Source organism: Dromaius novaehollandiae, chromosome Z, assembly GCF_036370855.1.
Source record: "Dromaius novaehollandiae isolate bDroNov1 chromosome Z, bDroNov1.hap1, whole genome shotgun sequence".
NCBI lineage: Eukaryota > Metazoa > Chordata > Aves > Casuariiformes > Dromaiidae > Dromaius > Dromaius novaehollandiae.
Genome location: NC_088132.1, coordinates 35,899,896 through 35,915,533, shown reverse-complemented (window position 1 = coordinate 35,915,533; position 15,638 = coordinate 35,899,896). Strand labels below are relative to the sequence as shown.

General features: G+C 38.3%; 1 protein-coding gene across 1 annotated transcript; it reads left to right on the top strand.

Annotated features, from left to right (window-relative positions):
• Positions 1-82: 82 nt before the first annotated feature.
• Positions 83-15,424, top strand: LOC135324967 (isochorismatase domain-containing protein 1). The gene is made up of 5 exons (XM_064502180.1): positions 83-517; positions 9,073-9,192; positions 9,343-9,546; positions 9,911-10,027; positions 14,006-15,424. Exons 1-5 carry the CDS (start codon positions 83-85, stop codon positions 14,150-14,152), a joined length of 1,023 nt encoding a protein of 340 aa, XP_064358250.1. The 3' UTR covers positions 14,153-15,424.
• Positions 15,425-15,638: the final 214 nt, after the last annotated feature.

Below are 15,638 nucleotides of genomic sequence, written 5' to 3'. Positions count from 1 at the left end.
GAGGAGGCGGAGCGGCGGCCGGAGAGGCGCTGCCCGCCCGGCGAAGGCGCCCCGGCGGGCGCGCCCGGCAGGGCCAGGCCCCATGGTGAGGAGGAGGAGCCGCAGCCGGGATTGGGGGCCGCCGGCGCCGCCCGTCTGGCCGGGGGGAGGCGGCGGCAGGAGGAGGAGCGGCGGCGCCGGCTGCAGCGAGCTGGCTCGGCTGCCCCTGAACATGGCGGCGGCGGAGGCGGCGGCTCCTCCGGCCGGCGGCGGGGGCTGCTCGCCGGCGGGGGGCAGCGGCTCCGTGCCGGTGCTCTTCTGCTTCTCGGTCTTCGCGCGGCCCTCGAGCGTGCCGCATGGCTCCGGCTACGAGCTGCTCATCCAGAAGTTCCTCAGCCTCTACGGGGACCAGATCGACGTGCACCGCAAGTTCGTGGTGCAGCTCTTCGCCGAGGAGTGGAGCCAGTACATCGACCTGCCCAAGGGCTTCCTGGTCAGCGAGCGCTGCAAGGTGCGCCTGGTGCCGCTGCAGGTCCAGGTGAGAGCTCCCGCAGGTGCCGGCGGCGGCCGCAGCCTCGCACGGAGTTGGGGGCGGCTTCGCGGCGCCCCGTCCCGGCTGAGAGGGACCCTCCGGCCGCGGCGCCGGTGCAGCGCCGGGAGGGGGAAGGGGCGCAGCGGCCCGGGCGGCGCCTGGGGGACGCTTCGGTGCCGGGTGAGGGGGGCCGGGGAAGACGCGACCCCGCGGGGCAGCGGCGCAGCAAACCTGCTTTTTGTGACTGTCAGGAAACGGCGATTTCACTGAGCGAGGGAGGCAGCTGCGCTCCGCACCGCGTGTGTCCGAAAGCCGCGTTTCAGGTGGCTTATCTAGGGGGCAGGCACTGCTCTCACCCACTGAAAGAGGAAGTCGTACAGTGGCTACAATAATACGCACTGCTTCTTTAAAAGAGGCTGCTGGCGTTGCCCGGTTTAAACTAGGGACGATGTTATTAGGTGGAGTGGAGCTGCTGGGAGTTTACTACTGCAAACTCAAACGTTGCTCTTGCAAGTGGGCTCTGCCAGAGCTTTTTTCCTACAGGTTGTAGGTCCCCAAGATCTTGTATCCGTTCTTGCACAGAAAAGCTCTTTGTGATTTACAGATTCATAACTCACTAGTTTTCTTGCTATAAACCAGGAAACCAGACTGCCAGACATATACAGTACGTGTGTTTCATACTAAGATACCTCTTTAGGCATACTGGAGATTCATGCCGGCGATGCTGTAATAGTTGCACTCAAAACAAAATTGCCTTCTTTTTCCTTTCTCCAACTTTCAAGACTTTTTTTTTTAATTACCAAGTTAGCATTTTAACTAAGAACAGTTGTCTAAAGTCAGAAGTTTTACTTTGTCAAGCCAAAATTATTAATATTAGAAAAGCGATGTCATAAACACTGAAATATTTCTAGCCTTCTCATCGTTTCTAGAAAAGACCTAGTTTGTGCTGTTTGTATACTCTGCTCAGTCATAGTGTCCTGAACTCATAAGCTATCAAGATGGCTCTTTCACTTGCACTGTTATGTCAAAGACCCTTTTGAAGTGTTCCCCCCCCCCCCCCCCAATTCTTAACCATATGTAGGTATGTAGGGAAAGGATGGTTAGGAACATCCAACTCATGTAGTAACTTACTTTGTCATTTAGTATTCATCTTATCATTGCTCACTAATCATATTTAGCTTAAAGGTTTTCTCCCTTTGTATGTTGAAAACAGAATGGATGGGGGTCCAGCCAGAGAAACTGGAAAGGATAGTCTTCCCAACTTGCAAAAACGGTTGGTTTCAGTGATACGATAAGTAAATTAAATATTCTAAACATAGAGCTTAAATAGTCTGATACTGCATCAGTGATGCAGGTCAGAACTTTGTTTCTTATTTCTGTATCCAGATCGTTGTTCTGCAAAGACTCTTTTGCAGATTGCTATCTGTACTGAAACCAAGTGCAACCCAGGCATTTGTAGCAGGATCTCTATCTTGGTGTTAAAGGTCAGCATTGGGATGTTGAAAGATATCTCATTCTCTTGCGTGCACACAGTAACACAGCCTTAACTGAATGCAGGGATTCAGGATGAACAATTTAATACATAAACTATTTAATCGATTAGCTGCTTTCACTGATCCTATTACAATCCTGTGACAATGGCAACTGTTAATAAGAAAAGCATAGTACTTGTATGTTATTTTAGTTCCTCTTTGATGTGCTTCAGCAGCTGAGAATGAGGTGGAGACATCATAATGATGTCAGTCAGCTCTCCTTGAGTCATCAGCAGGTGCTTGGAGATCACTTGATTTGAGAACACTTGGTCTAATACAGTCACAGCTGCACTTCTTAAGACCTTTAGATTCTACAAGATATATGGGAATTACTGAAGGGGAAGATTATATTTTCTTTCTATACCTTAATTCATGTATTGCCACTATTGTATGCCTTTTTTTCCTGACGCTTTTTTTTCTGCAGTTATGCATCACACACGTTTGTCAACTCTGAATGTGATGTTGTCAGTTGAAATAACATTTTGAATGTCTTGTGAAAGGCACAGTTGTGGTTTGACTTGCATATTTATAAAATATATTTCTTTTAGAAATAAGGTGCAGCATCAGTATTTGTAGACAAATTAGAATATTTTTTCTGTGAGTTTTTTTATAAAATATATGTATGTATTTAATTATAAATGACTTCTTAACCCATAGGACGATAGTGTTCATGAACTAGAACAACATTCTGCCATTTAGATTCCTTTTCTATGTAGGCTTATGTATGGAGAGGTATACATTTTGTTGCAGTAGCTCGAGAAATATCAGCAATGATGTTTGACTGGAATATTTCAATTTCCTGTCTCTACAGTGCAGGGAGGTTGTAATCTCACTGAGAAATCACTGTATGTTTCCTTCTGAAAGCCACTCTGCACAGTTCAGTTTAAAGCTTGATCTGTACAGGGACATTTGTATTAGATGTTTTTACTCCAGTCATATTTGGGCATTTGTGCTGTGCTCAAATATGTACATTTGTTTAGTTATACTGGCACAAAACAGCAACTCAAGGTTTTAATCGCTATCCAGTGTTATGCGGACTGATGAGGTTACAATAAACCCTGATGATCTGTTTGGCTACTAATCTTAAAACTTCTGAACCATATACTTGCAACAAAGAGGCAGGCTTCCTTTGGCATGCTCTAGCTGGTGAGGCTGGTATTTGCTTATTGCTTGAGGGATTGAGCATTAACAGAAGGAAGGTGTTTACTCTTCATGGAGTTTACATGTATTAAAACTTTTAACAGAATAATATTTATACTCTGGAAAACATGAAGGACTGCTTTAGCCTCTTTTAAATCTAAATACTATTAACTCTAAATGCTATTAAATAGTACTGCTAAAAATATTGTGTTTTGCTGTAATTGCTGTAGCCTTTAGAGAACAGGAACAGTAAGGAAGAAAACACTGGAGATATCAGAAGAAAAGACAAGCATGCTTGTTGTGGCCATGTAGTTAGAGGAGTTCTAGCAGCATCCAAATATGGCAGGCTGGAAGAGGATATTTCACTGTAATTTTCATAATTTCAACGTGATGTCTCTTTAGTAATAGTCGTAGCCTACTTCTATAAACTGGTGACCTTAAGATACGTTGGTTAAAAGTTGAAATTATTAAAATAATTACTTAAGCTACCTCTACATCAGGTTCTTTTTAAAGCAAGCTTAATGTCTGATGCACATCTTACTTGCCTGGAAAAGCATCTTGGAGAATTATACTTTAATTACTGCTGAAAGATAAATTAAAACTACTTATATGCAGATTTTTTATTTTAAAATATCTGGTATTGCTGCATTCAGATGTTTCTGAAATACAAATAACATTAATTCAAGAACTTAAGACCTTTTTCTAAAGTACAGATTGTAGTATACCAATCAAGTGCTTTACGTGCGTGAGTTGCATTACTTAAACTTTTTAAAACGCAGTTGTAAATTCTGATATTGTTGCTGCAATTAAACATAATGTTTCTAAAAGCAGTACCTGAAAACTTAGGTGGGGAGGGGAAGGACTGGAAAAACTGGAAGATATATTCCTTCAAATCCAGATTCCTTACTAGTGTATGTTTAATCTGCAGTATTTTGATCACTTCTGACTTTCATGAAGAATCTAATATTAATACAAACATGACGTGCTTAATCTAACCAAATCTGTACTTTTAAATGCTGGTTTGCCTGTAAGTCTGCATTTTGACTTATCATAAAAGAAATATCTTCCTAAGTTGAAACATTTGTAACCTATTTTCCTGTGAATTACATTAAACTGAATTGCTTCAATTTTTCGTCATTCAAAAGGAGAAAAGCAAGGCAAAATCAAATTTTATAGATGTCCTTCTGGACATAAAGGAGCAGAAAATATTATACTTCACTTTTTTCATTGCTGTCTTTTTATTCTGTTTTTGAAATATGAAGGCTGCAAGGTTCTCCATTCTGCCATTTTAGTGGATAACCTTGGCAAGAGGTTAGTAAGGTGACTTAGTGATGTCACATGAGACTACTTCTCAGCTTCAACTCTCATCCATCACAAATAGCAGGGGGAAAATTGCATTTTGTATGTGTAATGATTCCCTGAAGTTCGAATAGGAAACTACAGATAAAGAACTAGCATATATGAATATTTTCTGTCAAATTAATTCTGTAATTACAGTTCTTCATCACAGTTGCATTTTGTATAATTAATAATTAGCAGAAATCAAATAGACCTGAAAAAAAACCACCTGTTCTTTCCCACCTAGGCCTTTTCTAGAGTAGGATTTAAAGCTGTATGTAACTTGTGACAGCATACCTTTAAATCCTGGTCTGGACAAGGTCCTAGAGATGACTTCTTTAGCTGGGTAAAAGAGCTGCATCAGATTACCTTATCGGACATACCTCTTCCAATTTTGCTGTGGATTGCTTCCAGCTGAAAGGAAAAAAGGCCTAATAAATAAGAGGGATGGAGGGGGCATGAAATAAAACAGATGAAAAAGGTATATATAATTTGGGGGTATTTTAGGTTGTTATTTTAATTTAACTCATTTAATAGCATGGTAGCTGAGTAGATGTTATATTTGGGGTGGATTTTGGCAGCTACCAAGTGACTGCTGTGGCTCACAATCCTTGCTTGCCCAGGCTGCCTTTATTCTTGAAGTAAAATTGAATACATGCTTGCATGTCAGCCAGGAGTTGTGGTTTGCCTCCACCCTAGGCTTACTTGCTGGATTTTTTACTGGGCTAGTGCAGGCTTTGCTGGTCTGCTCTTGCAACAGCAATGCTTTTTGTCATCATAGTGACTCGAGAGGTGAAGATGGGTCAAGGCCTTAACTTCGTATAGCAGTGAAAGATGGAACAGCAAAGACTGCATTTGAGGGAAAGTGAGTAGTTGAATTACATGACATTTAAAAACTGATTAACAGAAGCTTTTCTCTATACATAGGTGATAGTTCTTATGAATTGATTTATGGAATCCATTATCGACCATTTGTGAAACTTAATTTTAAACTACTTTTTGTTGTGTTCTTTACTTTTCCAAATGTGCTATTCCAAGTAATAGAATGACACTAGCAAGTGTTAATTTTGAATTTGCCATCTATTTCTTCTAGTTTCTTCTTACTCTAGCACTATGCTGCATGATTTTCGTTGCAGACTTCAAGTCAGTAGGAAGTAAATATAAAAACGAATACAAAGAAATATTTGCTGGACTTTGTAAAAACTTTTCTGTAGAAAATCTCGGTCCAACTTTATTTAAAATTGCCCCGATATTAAACTGGGGTATGCAAATTCAGATCGTGTTAAATCAACTCGATGATAGAGGAAAGCAGATGTAAGGCTTTTGCTCCTACTTCCTGTGATATTTGTCACAAACAAATGGGATTATAGATTCAGAGAAAGTATGTAACAAGGACGCTCACTGGTTACAGTGCTAATCAGAATTATCTTTAGTGTTTCACTGTCAAAATGGAAGAATGTTGAATTGGTTTCTATCAGATCTGTTTTGAGTCTGATATTTGTAAGTATTCAGTCATACAAGTCATGACTGAAATTTAGGGCAAGTGCTGTTTTTGAGGAAGGTGCCAAGCTGGGAGGAGCTGCAAGCATTTGAGAATAGAATTCAGGATTTTCTTGACAAGTTGGAGAAATGAGCTGACATAAGATGCAGTTCAAAATGGAAACAGCACAGATCTACACTAAGGTAGAAATAATCAACCGCACACATAAAAGCTAAGGAAGTGTTCAAGTCAAGGTTTTGTGGTTATAATGGACCTCAGGAGTCAAGCTGTCGTTAATTATGACAAGAGCAAGTAGTGTACTGGTCAGTGTACACTGAATAGAGGCTGCAAAGCCTGTGGATTCAACAATGTGCTTTGAAGCTTTACTAGTACGAAGTATAGGCAGAGAAGTAGTACTGGGTGACCCACTTCAGATTGCAAGTTGAAAGAAGAGCAAGAAGCCCAAGTAGAGCAATGGAAATGATCAGAGATGCAGAAGGAAAGATTGAAAGTATTAGATATGCTTTAGAATAATGAAAGGCTAAAGGAAGACCTGATGTGAGTCTTGAAATACGTAAAAGGGGGCTATGCATGGTTGTACCCATGGAAGAGGAAGGTAATGCTGCTGTTTTTCAAATCCATTGTGGATAGAACTGGAAGTAATGTTCTTGAATTGCAGCAAAGGAGCTATGGGTAAGAAAAAACGTTGAGGTAAAGACAGCAGGGCTGTAGCATGGGTTGTATTGGTGCTATGTAAATTATGTATCGCTAGAAATTTTTAAAAATGGGGCAGACCAGATATCTGTGAAGAATACTTGGGTTTAGTGTTTCCTTCCATATAAGCGTGGGGTAGATGAGGGCAGCTTCTTGAAAACCTTTCTAGTGTATTCATACTTGCTTCTCTGCTAAGGATGTTAGTGTTGTCCATTGTATTGGGTGGGAAGGTGTATACTAAAGCAGTGGATTGACTCTATGTAGATCACTCTGCAGTCCCATGATGGTTTGTAGTTCAGAAAACTTTTAAAGGGATGGATTGAATTATAGAGAAAATAATGGTCTTTGCTTGTCATAAAGTGCCAAGACAAAATGACATACTTCCTGAGTAGGAGACACATTTATAAATATTGTCTATTCCAATCACTCTATTTTTGCTGCTGAGCAGTAGGAAAGTTAAATGTCATGACTGAATATTCTGATACTAGCAAGTGCCAGAGGTAAAATGTATTATGATGGGTGCTCACTGTGGTGTTTGGTTGTACTTTAGTACTTGCCTCCAGCTGACTTCTGTGTCGTTCAGGCATGTAGATGAATGGTGCTCAAGAATGAGGCAGTCACTCAACATTTAATTTTATTTTCAAAACATTCTTGGTCCCAGGCCTCATTTATTACTCAGTATAGAATCACGTAAGTGATGCAAGGGATATCTTGAGGTCATCTGCCTCAGCCCCTGTTCAAAGCCAAAACTGAATCAAATCAGCTCTGTCATTGTCTAGCCAAATCTCATACCACAAGGATGGAGATACCACCACTCTGGGTACCCTATTTCAGTGCTGCTCTACCCTCCTAGCGAAAAAGATTTCCCTAATATCTATTCTGATCCTCTTCTGTTTTCCTTTGACCCCAGTAGATCCATTATTAGAACATCTGCTTTACAATCACTACTGAATTTACCTTCATAACTTTACCTTCATAAGCTTGTGATAATAGTATTGCCATTTCACAGATGAGGGCTTGAACTGCAGTTGTGAACACTTACAATTTTGTTAGTAATAGCATCTGAGATGCAGGAATATACCATTTACAGTTATACTTTTTTTAAAATGGGTGCATTGTAACTTTAGAGAATCCTATATAGATGCACATAATTTTCCTGTACAATTTGAACAGTCCATTCTGTATGGCTTAGCATGGATCTTACTGCATTTGAAATTGAGATTCCAAGTGACTGACTTGGAGGCGTATGATGAATGAATGAAAGACAGGAACAGAATTTAAGGAATCCCAATTCCATGTTCTTTCAGGGTATACTACTTTACTGGTAAAGTAATTTTGTTTTAGTTAAAAACATCTCAACCTCAGTTTCCAGAAAATGAGATGTATACAATTAATGGCTACTTGCCAAAAGCAGTTTAGTCAATTTGATTTATCACTCTTGCAAAAAGCTCCTCAATGGATGTAATTTCTCCTGAGCTTCCTTATTGCTAAAGGATAGTATGTAGTTGCTTTCTTTTCCTGTAGTCTTCTTGAGCCTTACCTTTTGCTTCTACAGGTAATACAAATTTCCTGTAAATACAAAGCACTCTTTGAAAGTGTGCAGAAATACAACCCTTGGTTCACTTTTTTCTTGCCTCCCTCCCACTCCATTCTGTAGCCTGTACAAGGGAAACTGGGGAAGATAGTCTTTATCATTAATATGTATTCTGTTCAGTTTGTGGCAGTAATACTGGCAGGCTTCTCTGCTTTTGTTTTAGCCTTTGGACTTTCATCAATCTTGAGCTAAAAGATTCTCATAGAGCAAAGAACTGAATACTCAAACTATTGAAAATAGTTCTATATAAGATACGTAACCATGTATAAAGTGGAAGTCTGATTTTTCTTTAAGACTGATTTATCCTGATTTTCGTGTCAGAGTTGCAGATTTTAAAATGAATTTGAGGAATGTAATTGAGTTCTCGGTGACTTTTTTTTAATAGGACTTCAAGATTTCTTTTATTTTTAAAAATAAATCTTCAACACGTACTCTGCAGAATGCTTCCCTGCCTCTCCCCCCTTTCAGAGTCCAGAAATTTCCATGTGTGTTTAAATTGACTTGTGTATGTCTCCTGCATAATAAAATTGTGATTACCTATTCATGACTGTAATATACTGCTCAGTATCAAGGCAATGCATTTGATTGTAGAAGCATACCCAAATCAGTCTTGAAAAACCTTTCTCCATCTGTTTCTGACTTAAAATAAAATGAAATAAATCCATTACCTGACAGATGCTTTGCAAACTCTCATTCTTCTGCTTTTCTGAAAATGTCTTTATTGCTATTAAAAAAAAAAAAAACCCTTTTATTTTGTTTTCAGATGACTACTTTGGGCAACCTGACACCCTCAAGCACTGTGTTTTTCTGTTGTGATATGCAAGAACGATTCAGACCTGCCATCAAATACTTTGGTGATATCATCAGTGTAGGTCAACGACTGGTATGTTTATTGCTTTTTTGTGGTAGAAGTTTTGATTACGCATGTAAATTATTATTTTATACAACAACCAGTTACTGGTTATTTGGTTTCAGATAACTATGTCCATGCTTTTATTATTCTTTCATTTTTTTGTGCACTTTTCTCTTGCAGCTCCAAGGTGCACGGCTCTTAGGAATTCCAGTTATTGTAACTGAACAGTATCCCAAAGGTCTTGGCAGCACCGTACAAGAAATTGATTTAACAGGAGCTAAACTTGTACTTCCAAAAACAAAATTTTCAATGGTATTGCCAGAAGTAGAAGCAGCATTAGCAGAGATTCCTGGAGTCCGCAGTGTTGTCTTGTTTGGAGTAGAAGTATGTGCCTTGCCATTCTTGTACTGTTTTATGATATATGTTGGCCAACAATAACACTAAGCATTGATTTCTGTAATAAAAAAGTAAATTTATATTGCTTAGATATGTTCCACAGGTTAAATTATTCTTTATTGTGCTATTTGTCTCTAAGATTACTCAAAATGTGAAATTAGAGAATTATGAACTACAGGCTGCTGTCTCAAATTCAGCTGGCATTTAAAACCCACACTGAGGTCACTAGTGATGTCATGATTGGAAAAAATGTTTCAACCCTAATTAATTATGTACTTTAATTTGGGATTGTGCTACTTATGTTTTATAATTATGGCTTCTGTTGTCATTTCTGCCTCCCCTTTCCTGGCAGACTCATGTCTGCATCCAGCAAACGGCATTGGAATTGATTGGCAGAGGTTTGGAAGTTCATATTGTAGCTGATGCCACCTCATCAAGAAGCATGATGGACAGGATGTTTGCTCTTGAGGTAGTATTTCTTAATCAAGTCTTTCTCTGCCTTGGATCTGAATGTTAATTTCCATGTTTATTATAAGCTTAAAAAGGAAGTTCTAAGGTCAGTGACAAGTGGACAAATGTAGACTTGAAGAGGTGAATGCTGTGATTCTCAGAATAGCTTGCAGTATAGAGAAGGCTTAATGATTTATTTTTCCTCCTTAAACTATGATTTAATAGGTAAACCTCGTTCTGATTGTCTTATGCAATCTAGGTTATTCTAAACACTAGTTTTTTTAGGATTTTTAAAGGAGTTTTATCTGTACAACAGAGTAAAAGCTCTACAGAGCTTTCGTTTTGAATAATTTGTTCTGTTGTTCTATCTAAATTCCTTGAAATATAATGGGATGTTGCAAGTGTTTCTGTTCAAAGCTCCATCTTGAATGTCTGTCCCTTCCTCTCTTCTTCCTTATTAGTGCAAATTAAAGCTGAATCTCTAGAATCTTTAATTACATCAAATACTTCCCCACCACCATGAACTTAGTCTGAATGTCGAAAAAGTGGAGATAAATATAACAAAAGTTTAAAAACATTTATAACTTTGTGGTAACAAATTCATGCAAATGATTTTATGATAGTGCACTCTAACTTGCCTACAGGCACCATCATTTTAAATCAAATTGGTATATGCATTAAGTATTGCAGTTTTTTGTCCCAGTTTCTAAGAATTATTTGGAAATTAAAACCAACAGTAACTATGAAAACAGCATAAAATGACTCAGAATCGGAGAAGAATTTTAATTTCTTCTGATTCTAGTGAATAGGACAGGGCTAAAGGAAAATCTTCACCCTGTAGCATTTGATAAAATCCATGACTAAGTGGAAGCTTAATGTAGCCCGTTCCATAATGTATTATGATGAACACAGAGTGCAAGAATGATAAAGATCATGGACTTTCCAAGTCAATGCAGTGTAGTAGTAGACAAAATAAATACAAAAACCCCCCTGAAATATTTGGCTTGTTCTGTATGTGTTTGTATGTCTGATTATCACCTATGTTGTGTCTGCAAGCATAGAAATCAGTTTAGAGCTTGAAGTACTGAATAACTACCTTTGCTTTTTTTTTCCCCTCCTCTCTAGTCAAAAAGATACTGATCTTAAACATAGATAGTTGCAAAAACTGTAATCTAGGCAACTTAATTGAGGCTAGAGAAGGTAAGAGCTGGGCACACTAGGGAGTGGGAGACCAGAAGAAAAAGGGAAACATATACAGAGAGTATTAATGATCCTGATTGACCATGGTGATACTTTATATTAATAAAGTGGGTAAAACATCAAAGCATTGGAGAATCCTGGTTTAGGCTAAATGTACAGCTATACTGTCAGTTTCTAATCACGTTCTTATTCATATGTCTGGCTTTCATGAGCTTGCTGTGTACGTGGTGGACTGATGTAAAGCTCATTGGGCTGTAGTTCCCTGGATCCTTCTTAAGTTTTTTTTTTAGAGATTGGTGTAATATTTGCCTTCTTCCAGTAATGGGGGTCACAGTGACCTTTCAAGGCTGATAAAGAACGACCATGCAGTGATTTCAACCAGCTTCCTCAGCATCCTCAAGTGCATCCTGTCTGGCCCCACATTTGCCCTCAGTTCTCCGTATTTTCCTTCAAGTAGCATGTCTTTGGATGAGTGGGGAAAGTGGCTAAAACACTGCAGAAGTATGCAAAGAAAAAGTCAGTGTGCCTTTTTAACAAAATCTGAGCTCCTTCCATGTTTTGAATGTTAGGCTGAAGGCATAATTTTCTCGGACATAATTTAGCTTATGATTGTAGCAGTTCTTTAAATTGTATATGCAGGCTCTCAGATCTGCTGTTGATCAAGTGTTCAAGAGTCTAGAGTTCAGCATCCAAATGTGTCACAGATCTTGAACATTACTTTGGGCAGATCACCTCAGATTTCTGGTGTTAACAGTGCTATCTTCGTGAAATACAGATAAATTCATTGATTTGTGATATATGTGCTTACTGTGCTGGTGAAGAACATATCTCTAAACAGGTATGTTAGGAAGTACGGTTTAATTGATAGCTGAAGCTTTCAGGTCTGCCTGACTGCAGATGCTGACTCTGTAGTGTGCTTAAACAATAGTAGACAAAAACTTGCTTTTTTTTTTTTTTTTTTTTAAAAAAAATCCATTTTCAAAGATAATTCAACCCAGCTGGTCAGAGCTGTAGGCATTCTGGATCTCTGCCCTATCTGATAAAGTTGTCTTTTATCACTGGTTGGTCTTAGGTAGAGCCAGCTCTGTTCCTGTGGATTTCTTTACTAATCCACATTTGTTCTAATTGTTTCCTGCTATGCAGATGACACAATGTATGTTTGTTTGTTCCCTGTGTCTGAAAGGGGATGTGCTAAGAAAACTTGCACTGATGAAAGTCCTCCAGTATTCATAGTATTTGTATCTTTTCGTGTTTAGTAATTGCAGAACTAAATAAATTATACCTCTTAGAAGTAGAGTATGAATCAGTGCTAGCATTTTGATGTGGTAAGTTTTACCCTTAAAGAATAGGCATATTATCATTAAAAAAGAAAAGACAATTATAAGAAATTGGCATTTCTTAGAAGGCAGTGTTCTTTAACAGTCTGTTTTATTCTCATCTGTAATAGTTAAAGCAAAATTCTGTATTACTAGAGAAGATCAGCTCAATACATTGTCAGGTTTCATTTTAATTTTTTTCTTTTGTATGCATATGTGCTTTAAATGTCATTGTACAGATTAGGAAAGCTGGGGAAATTGCTTTGTTTCAACTTAATACTGTAAAACTTGCTGCCATCATCACATGCAAGAAGCATTAACTTAAAGTAACCAAACTAGGTTTATTCATTATATAAACTGTAGTGACTCCCAAAAATTAATAATTTTCCCTCATTGGTTACTGTGTAGTCGAACAATTAAGCAGCAGTGATCTCCATCTGCCCTAGGAAGTTTGGAGCATCTCCTTCCTGTAGTACTTGCAATGCAAAGCAATCTGAGAAAGTGTATGTTGTTGTATTTTTCTGCCTCTTCCTCTCCCTTGGCTCATTCAGGACACTAGCTGCATTAAATTTGGTGGAACGTACAGCTGGTGGAGGACAGTGAAGGGAAAACTGGATCTGTGGAAAACTTTACTGACTAAGCATCTGTATGGTTGCTGGGAAGCTGATGGAGGAGATCAGCCCTTACTTAAGGATAACTCTGCTATATAGGCAGCAACTGTAGTCTTAACAGTCTGAAAACTGTGCAGTGTGTAATATGCTTGAGCTACACAAAACTCTGCTTAATTGCGCACTTACGAAATAAGAGCTAGTAGACGTTTCAGTTTGCTTTTTTTATGTTGAGCCTATTCTGTAGTTTTTAAGAACAACTAACTCGGGAGCTACTTAGACTGAAATGAGATGTTGGTTTAAAAGGAACTGTTGTTGGAATATTATGATCCAAGGTCTGTAGGAGAGTGCTCTCCCTCTTCTGAGATTATTGGTACTAGTGTGCTGTATAAATCCAAAGACCAAAATGCTCGTACATAACAAGCTCTGAGAAAAATGCAGTTAAAATTATATTTCTTGATTAATGCCTTTACCTTGGACTTGGCTATTTTTTTTTCGCCAGGCCTTTCACATCTCCTGCAGGAGAGTGAAGAAAGCTATCCTCAAGAGTGTACAGGGGAGAAGGGATGCTAATACAAGAGGGGGTGGGTCTTCTGAAAGCTTAGGTATTATGTCTGTCTTGGGGAAAGAATTTATTCTAACTAGGAGGCCTATTCTGTAATCCAGGACAGCCTTTTTCCACCATAAAGTATAATAAAATAGAACAGTCAGTTTCCATCCTAGTTTTATCAATGGCATTGTTAACAGGTGCTGGAGTGGAATTGATGATAGTTTTACTAGTAGCAAATCTTTTTAAAAATAGTGACTTTTTCCCCCCCTCACATCACGCTTACAAGTATCTCACATTTTTCTCTCTGCTCTTTTCTCTTGCAGCGTCTTGCTCGTACTGGAATTATAGTTACTACCAGTGAGGCTATATTGCTGCAGCTGGTAGCTGATAAAGAACATCCAAAATTCAAAGAAATCCAAAATCTTATTAAGGCAAGTGCCCCTGAGTCGGGGCTCCTTTCCAAAGTTTAAAGAGGACATGGTGGAAGAGAATTGTGTTGTCATCTTTAAGGATGAAGGAAAGCTGTAAGCGCACATGAACACATTCTTTCACACAAACTCTGGCAGAAATGTAAAATTGACATATTTGTGCTTGCCTTAGCAAAAATTGTTTGGTTATACTTCTCAGTGCCGGTGTATTCTGTTCAGTCAGAGCTGTCAAAAGCTATCAATACCATAGGACCCTTTTGTTGTCAGATCTCCTATTTATTAAAAAAAAAAAAAAAGGTGCCTGCTAGTCTACTCTATACCCACTGATTGTAACAGCTCAAAAAAGTGCATATTTCTGTGAAACCTCTTCATTTTACACTTTGTAAAAATGTATTGTGGTATTATGTACTTTTGTATTAATAGAAGATAACTATGTATTGGATAAATGTGATGTGATAAGCTCTAATGATCTACATAAATGAAACTGTTTTAATAGAACATAATTTGAAAATGAATAAGATGTGGACTCTGTGCATTTTTGTTCTTTAGGGTAAAATTTAAATGCTTTGCTTCTTCAGTAGACAAGACTCATAAATAAAGCCGCAGTTGATGTTTGATTGCTTTAGGTAGCTGACGCCTGCATCATGATTTTCGGTTAAGCTGAACTTAGCCGTACATATTAAACAACAATTTTTTTTATTGTGATCTATATAAAGGATTGGTATAAAGTCATTCAGAACTAGCAGAAGATTACCAAAGGTTTAAATAAATTGCCAACTCTAAGCAATTAAAGAACAAAAGCTTTTCGGCTTTTAATACCAAATCTAGTACTATATTTAGATTTCTTTTTTTTCATGGTTAGATTTAATAATCTTATGGCCAGGCAAGCTCTGAAACAAACCTCACCTTCTCTAGGTACATGCATAGTTCTGTAGACTGCAGTTGGGTGGAGGCTGAATGGAATCTGACTGAAAAGCATTGTTCAGAAAAATAGCATCTGTAACTTGTTGATATATATATTTTCTATCTGGAACCAAACTTTTAACACATGACTGTTCATAAAGGCACTTTCTTCATGTTCTAATGGCTTAAAAATATTATATAAAGTTTACAGTGCAACTGTGACATTTATTTTTTTAAAAGAATTCTAGAAGATGTCATACTGAACACTGATCTCTTTGGTAGAAAACTAATTACAATACATATATTGTTTTAAATTGCTTGTTTTCCCCACAAGATGGCTCTAAAAGAATTGTTTCAGAGAGTTATAACCTTTATATGTTCAAAGCAAATAAAATGTTAATGTTTACTGTCTCTCTTACGCTTGTGATATTTATTGAAAAGCAAATCCTGAAAGCTTTGGTTACTGGAGACCTTATTCTATTTTGTGCAGCTGTGAAATTTCTATAGATATCATAGGAATTTTGTGTAAAGATCAAGAATGGATAATATCCAATAATTCTTGTCTTGTGTGTCTTGTTATAGTGTCACTTAGTGCTCCAGAATTTCAGGAATTGACATTGTGCTT

Coding starts and splice junctions, on each gene's coding strand:
- LOC135324967 (XM_064502180.1), top strand. CDS start 83: ATGGTGAGGAGGAGGAGCCGCAGCCGGGATTGGGGGCCGCCGGCGCCG. Junction 518..9,072: donor TGGTGCCGCTGCAGGTCCAG/GTGAGAGCTCCC, acceptor TTTTGTTTTCAG/ATGACTACTTTGGGCAACCT. Junction 9,193..9,342: donor TCAGTGTAGGTCAACGACTG/GTATGTTTATTG, acceptor TTTCTCTTGCAG/CTCCAAGGTGCACGGCTCTT.